Source organism: Cervus elaphus, chromosome 24 (assembly GCF_910594005.1).
Source record: "Cervus elaphus chromosome 24, mCerEla1.1, whole genome shotgun sequence".
Classification (NCBI taxonomy): Eukaryota; Metazoa; Chordata; class Mammalia; order Artiodactyla; family Cervidae; genus Cervus; species Cervus elaphus.
The window spans coordinates 70,363,383-70,386,295 of NC_057838.1; the positions used below are offsets into that span (position 1 = coordinate 70,363,383).

Consider the following 22,913-nt stretch of genomic DNA (forward strand, 5'->3'; position numbering starts at 1 on the left):
CAGCATCAAAATCGCTGTGAACTTCTAGCTAGTGTTTTATATATATATAATTTTATGTATTTACTTTTGGCTGTGCTGGTCTTAGTTGCAGGGCAGGTTTTTCTCTAGTTGTGATTTCTCACTGCGGTGTCTTCTCCTGTTGCGAAGCGCAGGCTCTGGGGTGTGTGAGCTTCAGCAGTTCTGGCTCCCAAGTGTAGTTGCTCCCAGGCCTGTGGGGTCTTCCCAGGCCGGGGATCAGAGCTGTCTCCTGCACGGGCAGGCAGACTCTTCACCTCTGGGCCACCAGGGAAGGCCCTCCAGTTATTTTTAAGCAATCCGTATGTATATTTTGGGTATTTACTTCATGTCTCTACTAGGTGCTAGAGAACAAGTTTAAGCTCTTTGTGTGTGTGTGTGTTTTATGTTTTTTTTGTACATAAAGCTCAGTCTTGGGAAATGGAAGGCAAATATGAAACCATTATAATACAGCATTACCATTACATATCGATCCGACAGAGCACAAGTCCCCACCAGTCACCACGCTGAGATGTGGGCCCGCCGACTCTGTGGTCTTAGGATGTCAGTGATGGGAGTGATGAGCGCTAAGCTGGGAGGCTCAGTCATGTGGACTCTGCGGCCCCGGGGCTGCAGCTCGCCAGTGAGAACCCCAGGCAGACTCTGGCCTCTGGGAGCCCTTGATCCTGGGTTCCCCAGTGAGGGGGCCAGGTAATCAAGGGGAAAACCCTTCACAGGGTTCCCTGGAAAGACCTCTCATGGGTACTGACCGCAAAAACACAGCGAGCCATTCTCTCTGGTTCAAGGCCACTTCAGCTGCTGTGTCTCCAAACTCAAGTCTGCTCTCAGAATAAAGCGGGCATTGGGACACCCCACTGAACTTCTGTGGCCGTTGAAAAAGCACCTTCTTTCCTTGTCCAGCATGAGCTTAAGAAGCCTAAGAGGCTATCTCTAGGCCCAGAAGACTCTCGGGACGAGATCAGAGCACTCCCAGCCCGCCCTGAGGGCCTGCAGACACAGGGAGCTCTGAGCAGTGCCCGGCCTGTGTTCCTGGGACACGTGCTGTCCGGGGGGACCCCTGTCCCCTTCACCTCTGGTCTCTCCTAAAAACCAGCCGGGGCGGCTCATGCACCAGAGGCTTAGTCAATGCTGTGAGCATATTAAAAAAACACCCTCCGTGAACACGGCGTCCCCTCTTCCCTTCCTCACCCAGCATCTGAGCTTTGCCACATGCAGTCCTGCAAGCATTCGTACCAGAGTCGCCTGACGTTTCCCACAGAGCAGACCCCAGGCCCCACTTCAGACCTGATAGCCCAGAATTCGCCACAGGTCGGGGCCAGGATTCTGCCATTTTAATGAATAGCCTGGGTGACGTGAGACATGCTTATCTTTTTAAAAAACTGCTTTAAGGGGACTTCCCTGGTGGTCTAGTGGTTAAGACTCTGTGCTTCCAATGCAGGGGGTACAGGTTCAAACCCTGGTGCAGAAGCTAAGATTTCACATGCCGATTGCTGCAGCAAAAATAAATAAATAAATTAATTAATTAAAAAAATTTTTTTAAGCTTACTTTGGAAAACAAAAAAAAAAATACTGCTTCAAATTTTATCAAAAGACATAAAAAGGCAAAATCAGCACGATGATGAACCTTGGCCCTCTCATAATGTATTTCACCTTGGACTGCTCACTGACACACATTTACTGCAGCAACTGGAACCTTCTGTGTAACTACCCCCCTCAAAGGGTGCCATCACCCCGTGCAAACGACCCCATGGCCACGTGGGGAGACTTGGTATTAGCTGGCTCCCTGGACAGGGAAGTGAAAAATCTGTGCTTTGCAAAATTCCCTACAACGCCTGGAACTCTGATGCTGTTTGAGGCTTTTTGCCCTGATGGAGGAGTAGGAGAGAAAGGTCAGTTCCATCAACTGATGTTTGCAAGCGCCGGTCACGTGAACAGCCAGGCCGGCTGTCAGAACGGACACGGACAGATGAGCAGGGCAGGTCTCTGCCCCTGGGTGTCCGGGGAGCCTGGCCAGAGTCCCACTGAGAGCAGCGCCCCCGATTCACACAAACCCCCTCGAGGGGCGGCAGACCCTGAGGGTGCGCTGGTCTAGACGCAGAGGCTCAAAAGCAGAGGGAAGAGAGGAAACCCAGCCGCAGAAGGGAGGCTTGTTCAGGGGTGACCCCCAGGGCCCGCGGTGGGGCAGGCAGGGACACGGCTGAGTGGCCGCCGGGGCCGGCCCGGGACAGGTCTCAGCATTTTCCACAAATAGATCTCGTGGCTCACTTTCTATATTTGACTTCGCCTGACCCATCAAGTTAAAGGAACTTTGGAATCCAATTTGGCTTTTTAAAAACACTTGAGGAAAACCCCAAGTATATTTATGAGTGTGCACTGTGGTCTCAGAAGAAAGAATACTGCATTCAAAGGTGTAACTGATACTACGAAATCTGAATTTCACAAAAACTTTTTTCAGAGAAAGAAAACCTCTGGTACCGCATTCCATCAGTAGTTTATAACAAAGCATCATGAGTTGGGTTTAATGAGGTGGAGCCCAGGAGGTTTTATTTTTCTCAAAACTTTACTAATAAGAGGGTACAGAGGATTTTTCTGGCAGTCCAGGAGTTAAGACTTCACCTTCCAATGCAGGGGGTGCAAGTTTGATCCCTGGTCGGGGAACTAAGACCATGGCATCCGGTCCCACCACTTCATGGAAGTATACGGGTAAAAAGTGGAAACAGTGACAGATTTTATTTTCTTGGCCTCAAAAATCACTGCAGATGGTGACTGCAGCCATGAAATTAAAAGACACTTGCTCCTCAGAAGAAAAGCCACGACCAACCTAGACAGCATATTAAAAAGCAGAGACGTTATTCTGCTGACAAAGGTTCATCTAGTCAAAGCTGTGGTTTTTCCAGTAGTCATGTATGGATGTGAGAGTTGGACCATAAAGAAGGCTGAGTGCCGAAGAATTGATGCTTTTGAACTGTGGTGTTGGAGAAGACGCTTGAGAGTCCCTTGGAGTGCAAGGAGATCCAACCAGTCAATCCTAAAGGAAATCAATCCTGAATATTCACTGGAAAGACTGAAGCTGAAGCTTCAATACTTTGGCCACCTGATGGGAAGAGCCGACTCATTGGAAAAGATCCTGATGCTGGGAAAGATTGAGGGCAGGAGAAGAAGGGGACAACAGAGGATGAGATGGTTGGATGGCATCATCAACTCAAAGGACACGAGTTTGAGCCAGCTCCGGGAGATGGTGAAGGACAGGGAAGCCTGGCGTGCTGCAGTCCATGGGGTCACAGGGTCGGACATAGTGACTGAACAGCAATGGGGGGCTAAGATCCGACATGCCTCGCAGCCAAAAAATCAGAACATAAAACAGTGGCAGTATTGTGTCACATTCAGCAAAGACTTTAAAAGTGGTCCACATTAAAAAAAAAAAAAACCTTACAAAGGAGTCTTCATGTAATTTCTTTCCTACTTTATTCTTCATAAAAGTAGGATTGAAAGCCTTGAAAGCAAGGAATTAAGAACATTTTCTCCTAGCAATAGGATATCTTAACCTAAAATTATTGGACTGATAACTTTTTTAGAGGATTACAATTTCACTTTTGAATACAGTATGCTTGCTTCTGAAATGACAGTGCACACTCACAACTTTTTTTTTTTTAGAGGATTAAGCCATATTTTGGATTAAAGTAGCTTAATTGTGTCTTATAATGAGCTCTCACAGTACAAATGACAAAAGAGTTTTCTTAAAAAAAAAATAATAAAGCATCTTAAAATGCATGGCCTCAAGCAGCACCCTTCCAAGGGTCTCCTCTCAGAGGATTTCAAAGGGTTCTGTTAAGACACAGCCCCTCTGCCCTGCTCTTCCTGAGAACGGGCTGCCTGAAGGAGCTCTCAGGAAAAAGTCAGTGTGGAAATCAGCTCGTTTTAAATACCGGGAGTTTTTAATAAGGGCATCATTGGCTCAGTGGTAAAGAATCTGCCTGCAATGTAGGAGATTCAGATTTGATCCCTGGGTCAGGAAGATCCCCTGGAGGAGGAAAAGGCAACCCACTTCAATACTCTTGCCTGGAGAATCCCAGGGACAGAGGAGCCTGATGGGCTAGAGTCCCTGGGGTTGCAGAGTCAGACACCACTGAGCACGCACAGACTTTACTCACAAGGCTCCATGGAGACTATTTAAATTATTTTAAGTGTTCCAGAAAGTCACCCATCAGAAGAGCCAGTTACTGTGTAGGGAAGATGGTAAAATACACATGTAACTGCATGAACCTTGGAATCACTTTAGCAACAACTGAGACAGATGCTGTCCTGAATTTTTATTTTATTTTGAACATTTATTTACTTGGCTATGCCAGGTCTTAGTTGCAGCATGCGGGATCTAGTTCCCTGACCAGGGATTGAACCCAGACCCCCTGCATTGGAGGTGCAGAGTCTTAGCCACTGGACCACCAGGGAAGTGCCTGTATTTGTATGTTAAGAAGGAAATGTACAGTTTCCCAGGAACAACCACCCAATAGCTTACTAATGCAGTCTTTGCTAGTCCATCATAACTTCTGGAGTCATTTTTATCTAAATTCAAATTATTCATGGTGTCTGTGATGATGTGGTTTTCCACTACAGGCATTTTCACAGTAAACATTTAGTGCAGAACTTAACTTAAATCTTTACGACGCAAATCAAACCTCCAGCGGCAGTTTTAGCCAGAGAAAGCACCCAGCAATCTGACGTGTGCAGCTTTAGCTCCTACAGGAGGAATACGTCCCGGCCAGTATTCCCCCCACGCAGCGGCAGGCTGTGTGAATGGACACCAGGCCAGCGTGCGAGTCCGTGAGGGGAGGACGCAGGAGAGCGCGTGTCTGTGACGGGAGGATGGCAGGAGCGCGCGTGTCCGCGAGGGGAGGGCGGGAGGAGCGCGCGTGTCCGCGAGGGGAGGGCGGGAGGAGAGTGCGTGTCCGCGAGGGGAGGACGTGAAGAGAGTGCGTGTCCGCGAGGGGAGAACGCAGGAGAGCGCGTGTCCGCGAGGGGAGGGCGGGAGGAGCGCACCTGTCCGTGAGGGGAGGGCGGGAGGAGCGCGCGTGTCCGCGAGGGGAGGGCGGGAGGAGAGCGCGTGTCCGTGATGGGAGGATGGCAGGAGAGCGCGTGTCCGCGAGGGGAGGGCGGAGGAGAGCGCGTGTCCGCGAGGGGAGGGCGGGAGGAGAGCGCGTGTCCGCGAGGGGAGGGCGGGAGGAGAGCGCGTGTCCGTGAGGGGAGGGCGGAGGAGAGCGCATGTCCGTGACGGGAGGACGGGAGAGCGCGTGTCCGCGATGGGAGGGCGGGAGGAGAGCGCGTGTCCGCGAGGGGAGGGCGGGAGGAGAGCGCGTGTCCGTGAGGGGAGGGCGGAGGAGAGCGCATGTCCGTGACGGGAGGACGGGAGAGCGCGTGTCCGCGATGGGAGGGCGGGAGGAGAGCGCGTGTCCGTGATGGGAGGATGGCAGGAGCGCGCGTGTCCGCGAGGGGAGGGCGGAGGAGAGCGCGTGTCCGCGAGGGGAGGGCGGGAGGAGAGCGCGTGTCCGTGATGGGAGGGCGGGAGGAGCGCGCGTGTCCGTGAGGAGAGAACGCAGGAGAGCGCGTGTCCGCGAGGGGAGGACGTGAAGAGAGTGCGTGTCCGCGAGGGGAGGACGTGAAGAGAGTGCGTGTCCATGACGGGAGGACGGGAGAGCACGTGTCCGCGAGGGGAGGACGGGAGGAGAGCGCGTGTCCATGAGGGGAGGACGCAGGAGAGCGCGTGTCCGCGAGGGGAGGACGGGAGGAGAGCGCGTGTCCATGACGGGAGGACGCAGGAGAGCGCGTGTCCGTGAGGGGAGGACGTGAAGAGAGTGCGTGTCCATGACGGGAGGACGGGAGAGTGCGTGTCCGCGAGGGGAGGACGCAGGAGAGCGCGTGTCCGCGAGGGGAGGACGGGAGGAGAGCGCGTGTCCGCGAGGGGAGGACGGGAGGAGAGCGCGTGTCCGTGACAGGAGGACGTGAAGAGAGTGAGTGTCCGTGACGGGAGGACGGGAGAGCGCGTGTCTGTGAGGGGAGGACGGGAGGAGAATGCGTGTCCGTGTCCGTGAAGGGAGGGCGGGAAGAGAGTAGAAAGAGGGGGTCCTTTGACTCCGAAGGCCTGGGAACAGGTGACCCCAGCACAAGGATGCCCCCTCCGTGGGCCGCGAGCCCAGCATGGAGACCTGCCGGGGCAGGAGCTGGAATACCTCACGCTTCTGAAGGTAGGAAAGAATTTGGGGCCATGTTAGGACACTACAGTGTAAGGGCACCCCCTGCCACTTTTTTTAAAACACAGTTTTCAATTGGTGGCTCAGAGAGTAAAGAACCCGCCTGCAATGCAGGAGACCTGGGTTCGATCCCTGGGTGGGGAAGATCCCCTGGAGAAGGAAATAGCAACCGGCTCCAGGATTCTTGCCTGGAGAATCCCATGGACAGAGGAGCCTGGTGGGCTACAGTCCAAGGGGCCACAAAGAGTCAGGCACGACTGGGCGACTAATGCACTGACACACACACGTATTTTGCTGTTGTGTTGTTTTGTTTGTTTTTGGTTGCGCTGTGAGGCACATGGATGTTAGTTCCCTGACCAGGGACCAGACCCACGCCCCCTGCATGGGAAGTGAGAAGCCTTAACCACTGGACCGCCGAGGGAGCCCTCCCCCCCCACCCCCCACTTATTTCAAGTGATAATAATCACCATCTCTGCTGTATATTGGGCACCTGAACACACAGTAGTGTTCATCTCCCTTAAGTGCCTCGTTTTATGAATGAAAAACAGACTCGGAGAAGTGAACCAACTTGCTGGAAATCATAAAGTAGGGTCACTCACTCGTGTCTGACTCTTTGTGACCCCATGGACTGCAGCCCGCCAGGCTCCTCCGTCCATGGGGTTCTCCAGGCAAGAATACTGGAGTGGGTAGCCATTCTCTTCTCCAGGGGATCTTCCCAACCCAGGGATCGAACCCGGGTCTCCCGCATTATAGGCAGACACTTTACCGTCTGAGCCACCAGGGAAATCATAGGGTGTTCATAATTTACAGGATAGGAGGAACTTTGTTTCAGCAAAGAAGACACTTGGGGAGTCTTTGTACAGATGGGATTAACTCAGAAGACTTACACAAACATAATGAGGTGAAGATGAGGGCCGTGGATCTGAGAGCCCAGATTGCCCCTTGTGACTGCCTCTCTCCCTGCGGCAGTTAGCTTTGAGGTTTTCCAGTCCCCGTGACTCCAGCTCTGTAACAGTCGCCCTCACGTGACAGAGGCCAGACTGCGCGCCCAGAACACGGGTGCAAACCCCGAACAGAGGCAGCAGCGGGCCCGTGACGGGCATTGGAGCTTTACTCTGCAAAACCTGGAGTCTGTACTAAAGACACGTGGCCTACTGGCCCCAGTGAACGTATCAGTACAGTCTGTGCATCTGCACAACGGCTGACGTGGGCAACCTGCAGGTGAGTCATTTGCATGCCTTGTATGTGGGGCGTCACAGCAGTGGGAAGTGAAGAAACCGTAACAGCAGCGAAGGGAAAGGAAGGACCAGCGAGATGCCCAGCCAGCAGAAGCCGTCCTTTGTAACCGGGGGACAGCGCGCACACGCAGGGAGTGCGATTTTGCTGCTCATAATGGCCGAGTCACTTTTAAAAGTTATTTTAGCTTTGAAATGGGACAGATTTGGGTCCGAATTCCGGATTTAATCACACTGTTTGGGTGATAAAAGTAAACGAAGACCTTCCCTTCTAGGCTACTGTGACAACTGAGACCGTACGTGGAAATAGCACCTGGCATCTAGTAATTCTTCAGTGATTATTACTTTCTCTCAAAGTAATTTCTCATGACATAGAGAAGAATGTGATAACTTAAAAACATTTTTTTTTCTAGTTAGAAATGTTGCCAAAATTTCACACTTAAAGGTGCTGGCATTGGGACTTCCCTGGTGATCCAGTGGACACACGTGCACCTGTGAATGATTCGTGTTGATGGATGGCAAAAACCACCACAATATTGTAAAGTAATTATCCTCAAATTAAAATTAATTAATTTTTAAAAAGAAAGGAACAAAGATTTCTCAGAGAATCTTACCAAATTTTGCATAAATATCATCTGAAAAATGAAATGGAAAACTTACATAAATACTATGGAAACACATGAAAGAAAATAATTTTGAAAACTCTGAAAAACAAACAAAAAGAATGCACCATGCATTGCAGGGGAATGCAGGTTCCATCCCTGGTGGTGGAACTAAGATCCCACCTGTCGTGGGACATCCAAGCCCATGCGTTGTAAATGCTGAGCCCGTGAGCCACAATTAGAGTCCACGCGCCTCAAGGAAAGATCCCAAATGACACAACTAATGCCCGACACAGCCAAACAAGTAAAATGGTAAAGATGCTGGCATCAGTTATCTGGAAAATGTAGCTGTACAGACTCTCTCAATTTCCAACGCCAGGAAAAGTTTCTGCACTACTGTGAACTCAGACTGCAAAGCTGAATTGTCTACTCACTTAAAGGTAGTTTTATCCTGTAAATAAGATGATAAACCTTTTGCAGACAAAGACCTTGTCCATGTGATCATCTAAGTGGTGCTGGACAAGTAACAATAATACAAAGATTCAAAATGCAAACACCCATAAAGGTGAATCAGTAGGAGACTTTAAACATAGACTCTGGGAAACGTTCAATTTTCTTGGATGCACCCAAGAGTTAAGGTACAGAAAACGTTGTCCTCTTTTTTTGTACTATACCCTGGTGGCTCAGTGGTAAAGAATTTGCCTGCCAACACAAGAGACCTGGGTTCGATCCTTGGGTCAGGAAGATCCCCTGGAGAAGGAAATGACAACCCCCTCCAATATTCTTGCTGGGTTAATACCATGGACAGAGGAACCTGGTGGGCTATAGTCCATGGAACTGCAGAGTCAGACACGACTTGGCGACTGAACAGCAAACAATTCTTTTTGTAAATGGACTCTAATCTGAAAAACGAGTCTCAGAAAAAATACACTGAAATGGAAGATTGCTGATTTAGATCTAATGTTAGATGTTCATCTAATTTAAATGAACATTTTCAAAGAGTTTCAGAAAGTAAACAGAACTGGACAAACACCCATTAGGGATCTTAAACTGAGGTTCTCCAGATGACCTCCAGAAGCATCTGGTCCATGGACAATCCTTGAACTAAGGAGCATGTGTTCAGTTGCTAAGTCATGTCTGACTCTTAGTGACCCCATGGACTGCAGCACATCAGGCTTCCCTGTCCTTCACTATCTCCTGGAGCTTGCTCAAACTCATGTCCATTGAGTCGGAGATGCCATCCAAGCATCTCATCCTCTGTCGTCCCTCTCTCTTCCCACCCTCAATCTTTCCCAGCACCAGGGTCTTTTCCAATGAATCGGCTGTTTGCCTCAGGTGGCCAAAGAATTGGAGCTTCAGCATCCATCCTTCCACTGAATATTCAAGGTTGATTTCTTTTAGGATTGACTGTTTTGATCTCCTTGTTGTCCTAGGAACTCTCAAGAGTCTTCTTCAGCAACACAGCTCAAAAGCATCAAATCCTTTGGTGCTCAGCCTTCTTTATGGTCCAACTCTCACGTCCATACGTGATTACTGGAAAAACCATAGCTTTGACTAGATGGACCTTTGTTGGCAAGGTGATATCTCTGCTTTGTTATACACTGTCTAGGTTTGTCATAGCATTTTTCCAAGGAGCAAACGTCTTTTAATTTCATGGCTGCAGTCACTGTCCACAGTGATTTTGGACAAGAAAATAAAATCTGTCACTGTTTCTGTTTTTTCCCTCATCTATTTGCTATGAAGTGATGGGACTGGATGCTATGATCTTAAGTTTTTTAAATGTTGAGTTTTAAGCCAGCTTTTTCACTCTCTTCTTTCACCTTCATCAAACGGCTCTTTAGTTCCTCTTCTCTTTCTGCTGTTAGAGTGGTATCATCTGCATATCTCAGATTGTTGATGTTTCTCCCAGCAATCTTGATTCCAGCTTGTGATTCATCTGGCCTGGCATTTCACATGATGTACTCTGCATAGAAATTAAATAAGCAGGGTGACAATATACAGAAGATGTACTCCTTTCCCAATTTTGAACAAGTCTGTTGTTCCATGTCTGGTTCTAAATGTTGCTTTTTTTCTAACTGTTGCATACAGGTTTCTCAGGAGGCAGGTAAAGTGGTCTGGTATTTCCATCTCTTTAAGAATTTTCCACAGTTTGTTGTGATCCACATGGTCAAAGGCTTTAGCATAGTCAATGAAGCATAAATAGATGTTCTTCTGGAATTCCCTTGCTTTTTCTATGATCTAATGGATGTTGGCAATTTGATCTCTGGTTCCTCTGCCTTTTCTAAATCCTGCTTGTACATCTGCAAGTTCTTGGTTCATGTACTGTTGAAGCCTGGGTGAAGGATGTTAAGGATTACCTTGCTAGCATGTGAAATGAGCACAATTGTGCAGTAGTTTGAATATTCTCTGGCATTGCCTTTCTTTGGGATTGGAATGAAAACTGACCTTTTCAAGTCCTGTGGCCACTGCTGAGTTTTCCAAATTTGCTGGCATATTGCATCACCTTTTAGGATTTGAAATAGCTCAACTGGAATTCTATCACCTCCACTAGCTTTGTTTGTAGTCATGCTTCCTAGGCCCACTTGACTTCACATTCCAGGATGTCTGGCTCTAGGTGAGTGATCACACCATTGTGATTATCTGGGTCGTGAAGATCTTTTTTGTACAGTTCTTCTGTGTATTCTTTTTATTTATTTATTTATTTATTTATTTTGAAACTTGGAGGTGATGTTTATTACCATGACTGTTGTGATCATTCACAGGTGTGTGCTTATGTTCAAACCCACTTAATTATATACATTAAATGTGCACTTTTTGTGTAAACATATACTTCAATAAAGCTGTTAAAAATTTCTACCTTCTATTTTTTAATGTAAGAAAATATAAAATTACATAGATGCTTACACTGTGTTTATATTGAACTGCTCTGCTCTACATGGACAGATAGATGTTTGACAGTCACTGCCTGCTGAAAGCAGGATGCAGAGAACCTGGGGTTAAACACTTTCCCCTGAATATCCTTTTATTTGTCAGCATATGATTTTTAAAGAATAAACATACTGAAAGTCACCTTCAGTAGTTATACTAGAGCAATTGAGAAAGTCTGCCTTCTGAGTGGCCAGGTCTTGATTGAGAGCTCTGAGAACCATGAAAAACTCCAGAGTAATAACTATTAATAGCCTCACCAGAACGACATCTCGTTTTAATCTGATAGCAGTCTTGACCCAAAAGACCTGCGTCAGGTTAAACGATGTCCAGCTTCACTTTGATGTTCATAGCTGCCAGTTCAGCTACTAAATACCGAAAGACGTAAGGCATGGAGACGGTGTCGATGGTGTCACTGCGGTTACACAGGGCACAGTTGTACTTCCTGTTGCGCAGGGCGGACCACGATGGGGGCGGCTTCTCCAACAGCGGGGAGAGCAGACTGCCACACTTCACACATACGTGGGCCACTGACCGATCCGAGCAGTTGAAGAGGCGGTCATGGAGGAGAAAAGATGTACCATGAGCTAAAAGGGCGTCCCGCTCCATCTCCCCAAAGCGGATTCCACCCTGGACGTTTCTCCCCACTATAGGCTGGTTAGTGACTTTGTCTCGGGCTCCTGTGGTCCTCACTTGGAATTTGTCGGAGACCATGTGGCGTAAACGCTGGTAATATACCACGCCTATGAAGATGTCTGCTTCTAGCTCCAGCCCACTAATGCCGCTGTACAACCTCTTGGTGCCATAGTAGTTGTAGCCAGCGGCCTTCAGCATCTCGCCAAAGTACTCCAGGGCTGAGTTCTCCTCTGAGAAGGTGAAGGGGGTCGCGTCGTGGTAGAGCCCATGCAGAGCTGTGGACTTGCCAGCCATGCTCTCGATCAGCATGCCTATGGTCATGCGGGATGGAAAACCATGGGGGTTGAACAGAATGTCAGGGACCATCCCGCTCTCGGTGAATGGCATGTCCTCCACTGGCCACACCCTACTCAAGATGCCCTTCTGCCTGTGACGACTGGCGAACTTATCCCCAGTTGTTCGGTTCCGGCGGACTCGCATCGTGATGCACACACACTTGAACTTGCCATTTCCGGTATCATTGCTGCACACTTTGATGTTATCCACAACACAGTTTTCTTTACTCTTATAGCACGTCACAAAGCCTTCGCCGGTGTTGAGGTTTAGGTAGCTGTAATATGGATCTCCATACTTCAGCTGTGCCCCAATAAAGGGCAATCCATCATCGTCCAACTTCTGCAGAACCCGTGGGTCTCCAGGTTTGACTCCAAAGACCAGACTATCATCTCCTTGTTTAATTTTTTCAGACAGATCTATGAATTCAGACTTGTAGACACTCCCATGGGCAAAGCCTCGTTCCCAAGAGGCCTTATTCACAATCATGGCATCTTCCATATCATAGCCAGTGTAAGAGATAACAGCAACAATGGCATTTGTTCCAATTGGATAGTTATCCATGTCATAATAATCATACATGTACGGTCTTACTAAAGGGCTCTGTGGAGTCTGAAGACGATACAGTTTATTATCTGATCGATCTTGAAAAGTAAGAAGTGGAAAGCCCATGGTCTGCTTACCCATCTGGCACTGGTACATGTTTCTCGGACTCTGGTTGTGATCTGAGAAAGGGATGAAGTTGGCGATCACACTCAGCAGGCTGTGAGGGAAGAGCTCCTGGTGCGTGGTGACTCCGGGCAGAACCTCATCCTCGAAGATGGCAACATTCATGAAGAGCTGTTCCATAGTTCCAATCAGTTCTTCTTTGCCTAGTTCCAAGTTCTGCACTGGCCACACCAGTCGACAAGGAGTGGTAAAAAGATACAATCCTGGGTATAGACTTGGTTTTCCTGTCATGGGGATCAGGGCCACCTCCATCCAGGGAGGGATTCTTTTTTCTCTCAACACCTGTTTTCAGTAAAAAGAGAGTTCAATGAAGAGTAAGTGACGTCTATCCCCCTGCCAAAAATATGGAACGCTTCACGAATTTGCGTGTCATCCTTGCGCAGGGGCCATGCTAATCTTCTCTGTATCGTTCCAATTTTAGTGTATGTGCTGCCGAAGCGAGCACTCTTCTGTGTATTCTTGCCACCACTTCTTTATATCTTCTGCTTCTGTTAGGTCCATACCATTTCTGTCCTTTATCGAGCCTATCTTTGCATGAAATGTTCCCTTGGTATCTCTAATTTTCTTGAAGAGATCGCTAGTCTTTCCCTTTCTACTATTTTCCTCTATTTCTTTGCATTGTTCACTTAAGAAGGCTTTCTTATCTCTCCTAGCTATTCTTTGGAACTCTGCATTCAGTTGGGTATATCTTTTTCTTCCTCCTTTGCCTTTTGCTTCCCTTCTTTTCTCAGCTGTTTCTAAAAACTCCTCAGATAACCATTTTGCCTTCTTGCATTTCTTTTTCTTTGGGATGGTTTTGGTCTCCGCCTCCTGTACAATGTTAGGAACCTCTGTCCATAGTTCTTCAGGCACTCTATCAGATCTAATCCCTTGAATCTATTCATCACTTTCACTGTATAATCATAAGGGATTTTATTTAGGTCCTACTTGAATTGCCTAGTGGTTTTTCCTACTTTCTTCAGTTTAAGTCTGAATTTTGCAATAAGGAGCTCATGATCTGAGCCACAGTCAGCTCCACGTCTTGTTTTTGCTGATTGTATATAATTTCTCCATCTTTAGCTGCAAAGAATATAATCAATTTGGTTTCTGTATTGACCATCTGGTCCTTTCCATACAATTTACAAAAATGACACTGTTGGTTTTACTTCACATTTAGTCTAGTTGTGTTTTCACACTGGGGAGGGGCTGGGAATCTCACTGTGCTTCCACCAACAATCACTTTTATCCCACTTTCCACTGCCTCCAGCTTTAATATAATTAGTAGATCGGCCCTTTGCGCCTTGAGTTCCATATACATCAATCCCAGGAGATTGATCCTAGTTTAGATGTTACCACTACTGGAGATGGCACTGCAGATAGTTACAACCAAAGCAACAAATGTATACCCAGAGGAAAAACTCAATTATAATCTCAAGTGAGTCTCCTAACTGAGGCAGTCATAAATCATGTGGCATAATGTTCTTGTTCTTAAAATCACACAACTATTAATGTTGCAATGCATTAATTATTTTGTTTCATGCTGTGCACACAGCCAAGAGATAATGGCTTCCATTTAGCTTAAAAAAAAAAAAGCTACTCAAAGACGTGGTTTGCTTTCAGCCCATATTTCTTTTTCTTTTTTTTTTTTTTGCCATTTCTCTGTTACCCATTATTTTTGCCAGTTGGCCAGCATTGCAGAAGGGGTTGAAATAAAGAATCGGAATCATTTTACCAGTGCACTCAGCCTATCTCAGCCCTTGTCTTCCCATGCCCACGGGAGGGGGACGGCAGGCTGGCGGAGGGTGAATTAGGAGGAGGGAAGCAGCTTAGGCGAGGACTGGGATGGACACGGAGGCACCAAGGATGCCCTGGAGTCTTTGGACCCGCCTCAGTCGGAAAGAACCAGCCTCTCACCAACCCCTACTGGCCAGTGTAAGACCACACACACTCATTCCAAAGGTAAGGGGCAAGTGCATTCAGATAAAACATCATCTGATAACACCTTAGTAGAATTCTGGTGAGTGAGGCAAAGTGAAGAGGACTGGCATAACCGGTGGCATTTTTTTTTTTTTTACCCTCTAAAGAGCACATGAGTCTCTTTAATTAGTGCAGAGAACCAGTTGGTTGTAAAAGCCTATGTTTTGATCCATGTAAGGTGGCCAAAGGCTCATTGCCTTTTCACAGCATTTTACCTGGTGGGTATATTAGGATGTATCCCTACTGTTCTTGGATTCCAGATGACTTAAAAATTCGATAAAAGTAAACTTGCTTTCAACACATTAGTGGACTTTCATGTAATCTTATCTGACTGTGCTCTAGAAAATAAAAGAAAATCGGGGGCTAATGGTGTGTGTAGTTGAAGTGGGATGCGAGAAGGAAGAATATTTCATTTTCATGGAGGCAAACTGCTGAGAAAAATAAAAGGAGTCATTTAGCTTCTCCTTACCCAAAACATAAATCTCACTGTTGACCACGGCTGTGCTGAACCGGTACTTTGAATACTTCATGGGCGCCCGTTCCGTCCATTGGTCTTGGCTGGGGTCGTATCTCAACAGCTTGTTGCTCAATCGATCAGGTTCTTCGTCAGGAAGATCCATCTATATGAAATATGACAGCCAATATAATAACAGCCCATTTAGAGATCTTTGTGAGCACATGAGTGCAATTAATCAAAGCAGACAGCCAACAAGATAAATAGAGGTTAACTACAGTGACTTATATTCACAGACACTCCAAATCCCAAGGCTTGGGATTATAAGTACACTGTCAATAGAGGAGGGATTTATATTCTGTGCTAATGGGGGTAAGGTGTTGGTTTTAGCAAAGAATCTGTGATTTTAGCAGGAAGACAATACAGTGTTTTTTTTTAAATGAAGCATTGCAAAGCCTTAAAAAATGAAGCCAAGGTTTATTGAACAGTATTTAAAGTGTAGTTTTATTTTACCAAACTTTATAGTGGTTGATTAAATAATACTTGTGAGAAACTAACTTTAATAATTTATAAGGCATTTTTCTTTATAACATTTTTATAATCCAAATAGAGCAAAGCTACAAAAACAATTGAGTGTTTTAGTAATGAGAGTATTTTTATCCCATAGTATAGGAGTGGTTTGAATTTAATTTTTAAAGACACATGGATTAATAGAAGTTATTTGCAGTTATTTTTATGTATTTATTTTACATTTGTTATTCAGTTGCCGAGTCATGTCCAACTCTTTGAGATCCCATGGACTGTAGCCTGCCAAACTCCTCTGCCCATGGGATTTTCTAGGAAAGAATACTGCAGTGGGTTGCCATTTCCTCCTCCAGAGGATCTTCCTGGATCAGGGATCAAACCCATGTGTCCTGCATTGGCAGGTGGATTCTTTACCACTGAGCCACCAGGGAAGCCCCATTTATTATATATATGTAATAAATGTATATAAATATATATATAATAAATGTGTGTATGTGTGTGTGTGTGTATATATATATATATATATATGTGAAGTGAAGTCGCTCAGTCGTGTCCGATTCATAGCAACCCCATGGACTGCAGCCCACCAGGCTCCTCCGTCCATGGGATTTTCCAGGCAAGAGCACTGGAATGGGTGCCACTGCCTTCTCCAGATATATATATATATAAAGTGAGTAGAGACATTAGAAGCTGAAGGCACACAGGTGGATGTGGCTCTCCCCACTCCTAAATTTCCAGCAAGAACATTAACAAACTTCAGGTAAAGTAATATTTTCTGTCTGCAATGTGTTAGGAACTTCTAAGACGTCAAGCTAAAGATGACTAAGTGTCTGTTGCTTTTTGTTTTCGTGCAGGTGTTCAACACAGAAATAATTTCCTTGCTTATGATAAAGTCATGCAATTAGTTTTGGCTCAGGGTTATAATCACTATACTGCAATCACAGGCTATCTTGCAATTTAATGTATCGTATTCTGTACAGATTAGCAAAGGCTTTCATTATCTAGGAAAGAGTCACATGTTCAAAGACATTATGAATTAGGAAATACTGACTTTACTGTTTTACTTTTCCTTATAATTTAAGTATTTAATCTCTACTCTAGTGTTAAAAAAATGGAAGGAAAGCTTTTCTTTGGAGCACATTCATGCAAAATTAACTATGTAATGAATAGCTCTGAAAAAGCTTAATTACAAATAATCTCTCAGGCTTCAGCTACTAGCTGTGATTAAATCTAAGTTACTTTTCGATGCATAGCATGAACTTAAAACATGTATTAAATGTGAAGTTTAAAATTTTAAAAACAAGTATGATACATCCTAAAAGGCAAAATGGAACTCATGAAATGCTTACAAAAAGAGGTATCAGACAACTGATGTATCACGAAGCAAACCTGGAGAAAGGAGAACTCATACAGGCAAAAATAAAACTAGTATATGTTGTGTGAAGCTCCAGTCCTTTGGCCACCTGATGCAAAGAGCCGACTCATTGGAAAAGACCCTGATGCTGGGAAAGATTGAGGGCAGGAGGAGAAGAAGCTGGCAGAGGATGAGATAGTTGGATGACATCACCAACTCAACGGCCAAGAGTTTGAGCAAACTCTGGGAGACAGTGAAGGACAGGGAAGCCTGGCAAGCTGCAGTCCTTCGGGCTGCAAAGACTCAGACACGACTTAGTGACTGAACAACAAGGACAGCGTGGGGACAGACAATGAGCTAGTGAGATTTATCTTTTTACAAACACTGGATGGCCGGGCAGAAGGCAGCTGGGTGAGACTTCTGTGACAGCCCCAGGCGCTGGCAGGGCCGCCAAAGAGCAGAGAAGGGGCCACCGTGGTCCCGGCCCACGGGCTCCTCCATCCTGCAGCCCTGCCTCGCCGGACTTCAGTCTGGCCTCTGGTCTCTCCCTCTGCTGACGCCCAGCAGAGACAGAGGGGCTTAAAATCACAGTATCCTCTTGTGAAAACGGCTGTGACATCACACATACGTATTTCAATTTCCCACTTAGAGTGAGAAGTTTTATATAAAAAGACCTAAGAGTTACACGCCCCCGGTCACACAGCTGTAGCGCAGACAGAACTGGGGTGGGGGTCCGGCTTCCTGCCTTGAGCTGAGATGCTTCCCACACATAAGCCCTCAGCACAGGCCTCCTTCATCGTCTGCAAGGATGGGCGGGTTTTGAGGAACACAGCAGAAGTACTGAGTGAAGTCAGGTCTGGAATAATGCACTTTAACATTCATTCCCCTAAGCTGCTTTATCAGGCTTCCCAAGTGGCTCAGTGGTAAAGAGCCCGCCTGCTAATGCAGGAGACACGATTCGAACCCTGATCCAGGAAGACCCCCTGGAGGAGGAAATGGCAACCCACCCCAGTATTCTCGCCTGGGAAATCCCATGGACGGAGGAGCCTGGCGGGCTACGGTCCACGGGGTCACAAAGAGTCGGACACAACTTAGTGACTAAACAACAGCAAAGCTGCTTTCACACTATAAAATCTTGTCTGATATTCTATAACAAAAAAAGCATGTTACCAAAGATGTGGGCCACCCTCTTTTAGTATTCAACAACTGCAGCGTTTTTCAACAGAGCGGCCAGGCTCAGCGCAGCCATGCCAAGTAGGCACACAGGAGCTCTCCGAACCTGAGGGGTCCAGCCTCCAATCACGTAGAGCTTATCGTTCACTGTTACCACCGCATGACAGGCCAGCTGCAGAGGAAGCGGAGACACCCTTTTCCAGGCGTCCCGCTCCACAGAGTATTTGTCAACACAGTTTGTGATAAGATACTGGTTTTTAACTTTCATCTGTCCTCCTATCACATAGAGGTCGTTGCGGACAGCGCCCAGAGCGTACAGCTCTCGAAATTCTGCAGTGCATAACTTTTCCCAAAACTGGTTTCCTCTGTCGTGGTACCTGTGAATTAACAGAGAGAGAACCAGGATTAGATTTAACATGGAAACAACCTGCCAAAGAAACACAAGCTTCTTTTCCAACCCAAAGCAGCAGGATTTGGTTCTTCTAATTGGAGAGGAAAGAAACATCAATATAATATAGTGATACGTATTGTTGTTGTTTGATTGCTAAGTCATGCCTGAAAAACCCCAGGAAAAATATGGAAAATAAGAAAAAAAGCAGTTCTGTTAGGAAACAGATGAAAAAAATTATGTGTGTTCTTTACAGAGTACGGCTTCTAAGCATAGGTTACTTATTTTGTATCAAACATTTGACAGTTGAACATATTACAGGCATTTTCCCGGCTGTTCTAGACCAACTCTTACATTCTTCCCCAGGACGACGTTTTACTTCAGGTTGGACAGGGAAGTCAGAAGATTGTTCTTTTCAATCAGAAGATTGCTCTTTTCCTTCAAGTTTGTCTGGCTGGTCACAAACTGAACGCTGACATTTATCAAACCTCAGGACAGCCGTCTTCTCAGTGATTTTAGGCAGGAAACCAGAGTTCCTAACATCACAGACAATATTTTCACCACTGCTTTGAACTGTAGGGGATTTTAGAGAAGGGAGGATCGGGTGTCTACAGGCGGGGGCTCCTGAAATAGACGGTGAATGTGTCAGTAGGATGGAAAATGGGTTTTGGGGTCTGGGGGACCTCCCTGGTGGGCCAGTGGTTAAGATTTCACCTTCCAGTGCAGGGCATGGGGGTTCCATCCCTGGTGGCGGAGCTAAGACCCCACACGCCTTACTCCAAAACGCCACAACATAGAACAGAAACATTATACCCCATTCAATAAAGACCTTAAAAATAGTCCACGTTAAAAAAAAAAAACCTTCAAAAGCTGAGTTTTCTGAGACATGGTTTAAGAGGCCAAGAACAAAAATATATCCCATGAAGGTTGGGAAGTACATGTTTGCTGGGCGACTTGGTAATTGATTTAGCATTTTGAATTAAGAACGAGGAGGTGAAACGCCCAGATGAAGCTGTAGAGCTTACTGTTTCGGATGTGTCACAAAGAAGATGACAGTGGGGAAACCACGCGGCACTTTTTCAGAGGCTGAGTCCAAAGACGACACGTCCTCAGCGGCTTGTCTGCCAAAGCGTGCGAGATGAAAGAGATGGGAAGGTGTGTGTTTAAAAAAGAAACAACCTATGCAGTGCGAGTGATCTACTTTCTCTTTTAAGTCAAGAGGCAGGATATCTGCATGGAAGTCTGTGACCTACAGAGGACAGGCAGACAGGGCATCCTGCAAAGATAAACAGCGTGAGAAGCAGACGTCATACAGCAGAGATGCAAACAGAGACCGCTCGCTCCTGTCACAAGCCTCTGTGAGGCCTGCACCATTTCTGTCCTCTAATGTGCCTATCTTGGCGTGAAATGTTCCCTTGGTGAGATGAGACTACCAAACCACCTGACCTGCCTCCTGAGAAACCCGTATGCACGTCAGGAAGCAACAGTTAGAACTGGACATGGAACAACAGTTTGAACTGGACTGTTTCAAAATCAGGAAAGGAGTACATCAAGGCTGTATATTGTCACCCTGCTTATTTAACTTAAATGCAGAGTACATCATGCAAAGTGCCAGGCTGGAAGCACAAGCTGGAATCAAGATTGCAGGGAGAAATATCAATAACCTCAGATATGCAGATGACACCACCCTTATGGTAGAAAGTGAAGAGGAATTAAAGAGCCTCTTGATGAAAGTGAAACAAGAAGGGTGAAAAAGCTGGCTTAAAACTCAACATTCAAAAAACTAAGATCATGGCATCTGGTCCCATCATTTCGTGGCAAATAGATGGGGAAACAATGGAAACCATGACAGACTTTATTTTCTTGAGCTCCAAAATCACTGTGAATAGTGACTGCAGTCATGAAATTAAAAGACATTTGCTCTTTGAAAGAAAAACAATGACAAACCTAGGCAGTGTATTAAAAAGCAGAGACAGTTACTTTGCCTACAAAGGTCCATCTAGTCAAAGCTATGGTTTTTCCAGTATGGTTTTAAGATCGTGGCATCTGGTCCCATCACTTCATGACAAATAGATGGGGAAACAATGGAAACAGTGGCTGACTTTATTTTTGGGGGCTCCAAAGTCACTGCAGATGGTGACTGCAGCTATGAAATTAAAAGATGCTTGCTCCTTGGAAGAAAAGTTATAACCAACTTAGCATATTAAAAAGCACAGACATTACTTTGCCAAGAAAGGTCTGTCTAGTCAAAGCTATGGTTTTTCCAGTAGTCATGTATGGATGTGAGAGTTGGACTATAAAGAAAGCTGAGTGCTGAAGAATTGATGCTTTTGAACCTGTGGTATTGGAGAAGACTCTTGAGAGTCCCTTGGACTGCAAGGAGATCCAACCAGTCCATCCTAAAGGAAACCAGTCCTGAATATTCATTGGAAGGACTGATGCTGAAGCTGAAACTCCAATACTTTGGCCACCTGATGCGAAGAACTGACTCATCTGAAAAGACCCTGATGCTGGGAAAGATTTAGGGCAAAGGAGAAGGGGACAACAGAGGATGAGATGGTTGGATGGCATCACCGACTCAATGGATGTGAGTTTAAGTAAACTCTGTGAGTTGGTGATGAACAGGGAGGCCTGGCATGCTGCGGTTCATGGGGTCACAAAGAGTTGGACACAACTGAGCAACTGAACTGAACTGAACCAATGGTTTTTCCAGTGGTCATGTATGGATGTGAGAGTTGGACCATAAAGAAGGCTGAGCACCAAAGAATTGATGCTGTTGAACTGTGGTGCTGGAGAAGACTCTTGACAGTCCCTTGGACTGCAAGGAGATCAAACCAGTCAATTCTAAAGAAAATCAACCCTGGATATTCACTGGAAGGACTGATGCTGAAGCTGAAGCTCCAGTACTTTGGCCACCTGATGCGAAGAACTGACTCATTGGAAAAGACCCTGATGCTGGGAGAGATTTAGGGCAAAGGAGAAGGGGATGACAGAGGATGAGATGGTTGGATGGCATCACTGACTCAACGGACATGAGTTTGAGCAGGCTCTGGGACATAGTGAAGGACAGGGGAGCCTGGCATGCTGCCGTCCATGGGGTCACAAGGAGATACGATGTAGCAACTGAGCAACACTAACAGCAAATGCTTCTGATTATCTCTTTATTTGCCTTGCTGACAGTTTCATCACTGGGGGAAGTGAGGAGGGAAACTGAGACTTCAATTCTGCCCAGCGTGGGAGAGCCTGTGGTGACGCGAAACAGGGTGAGTTCAACATAGAGAAGAAAGGGGACGCAGGGTGCGTAGTTAGACGAATAGAAAGTGGGGTTTTGAAGACAGTTACGAGGTGAGACATTCAAGGATCAAAACACAGACTTTGAGAGGACTGGAGATTGTGAAGAATGAACTCTGATGGCAGGGTTGCACCTCTTTGAGGAAGAAAGCAGAGACCAAAAGAACCTGAGGCTCCAAGGGGAAGAGCAACAGGAAGCCAGCATCAGGGGCCCAGAGGACTCCCCCCAGGAGACCCAGGCCCCCTTTCCCCCAGGGACCTGGGGTCCGAATCCGCCCCCGCTCAGGGGCGGCTCTGTCACTGCAGGCAGAGACTAGAGGGGCAGTCACTGTCTAGGGTTTCCATGCCTGCCCCCACTGCTGGGCAGAAGCGACATGCCTTCAATGTGAGGAGGTGAGGGGCGCCCACTGGAGCCTGAAGTGGTCCAGCAATGCGAGGAGATGACAGCTAAAGAGAGACCTCTCCTCCTCTCTCTGTCCCCACTCTGCTGTTGAGAAGCACTTCCCAAGCGAAAAGTCTGAGAAAGTCCGGCTCGAGGGCCCCGAGAGGGGATGGTGTGTGAGGAGAGCTTGCGGACCTGCGTGCAGAGTTATTCACCCAGGTCCATTTCAGGGCTGAATTCCTGCTGTTTTCACGTACAAGACCTAGACAGATGCGACTGCTAAGCAGACACCCCTGTCCTCCTACAGCTCTAGGTTGAAGCATTCTTTGGCTGCCAATGTTCTACACTATTAGAGATTTAGGTGGGTGTTAGTCACTCAGTTGTGTCTGACTCTGTGACCCCATGAACTGTAGCCCCTTAGGCTCCTCTGCCCATGGGATTCTCCAGGCAAGAATACTGGAGTGGGTTGCCATTTCCTTCTCCAAGAGGTTTAGGAAAGACCTCTCATTCAGGGCACAGAATGAAAACTGACAGGATACATAGTATATTTTGGTCAAGAAAAAAATTACTTATTTCTCTGAATTGTGAACTAGAAAGTGTCAGCTCAAAGGAGTCACTGTTCTTCTTGTTAAAAGTTATATGCAACTCTTCAAAAGCAAAGCGATTATAG

At 46.6% G+C, this 22,913-nt stretch overlaps 2 protein-coding genes and 2 non-coding genes across 4 annotated transcripts in view; all 4 read right to left on the bottom strand.

Moving 5' to 3' along the window:
- The window catches only part of KBTBD12 (kelch repeat and BTB domain containing 12), a 53,380-nt gene that overhangs the window by 19,508 nt on the left and 10,959 nt on the right, over positions 1-22,913 (bottom strand). Inside the window, exons 3-4 of the mRNA XM_043886370.1 lie at positions 18,289-18,559; positions 15,146-15,296 (exon numbers count right to left, since the gene is read on the bottom strand). Of these exons, the coding sequence (XP_043742305.1) occupies positions 15,146-15,296; positions 18,289-18,559 (422 nt within the window). The remainder of the gene's footprint in view (positions 1-15,145; positions 15,297-18,288; positions 18,560-22,913) is intronic.
- TRNAG-UCC lies at positions 4,392-4,464 on the bottom strand. The gene has a single exon. It is a non-coding gene; the product is annotated as a tRNA-Gly (tRNA).
- On the bottom strand, positions 10,792-14,017 carry LOC122683195 (DNA-directed RNA polymerase I subunit RPA2-like). The gene is made up of 2 exons (XM_043886810.1): positions 13,919-14,017; positions 10,792-13,002 (listed from the first exon to the last, which is right to left on the bottom strand). Exons 1-2 carry the CDS (start codon positions 14,015-14,017, stop codon positions 11,341-11,343), a joined length of 1,761 nt encoding a protein of 586 aa, XP_043742745.1. The 3' UTR covers positions 10,792-11,340.
- LOC122683404 lies at positions 13,059-13,165 on the bottom strand. The gene has a single exon (XR_006337741.1). It is a non-coding gene; the product is annotated as a U6 spliceosomal RNA (small nuclear RNA).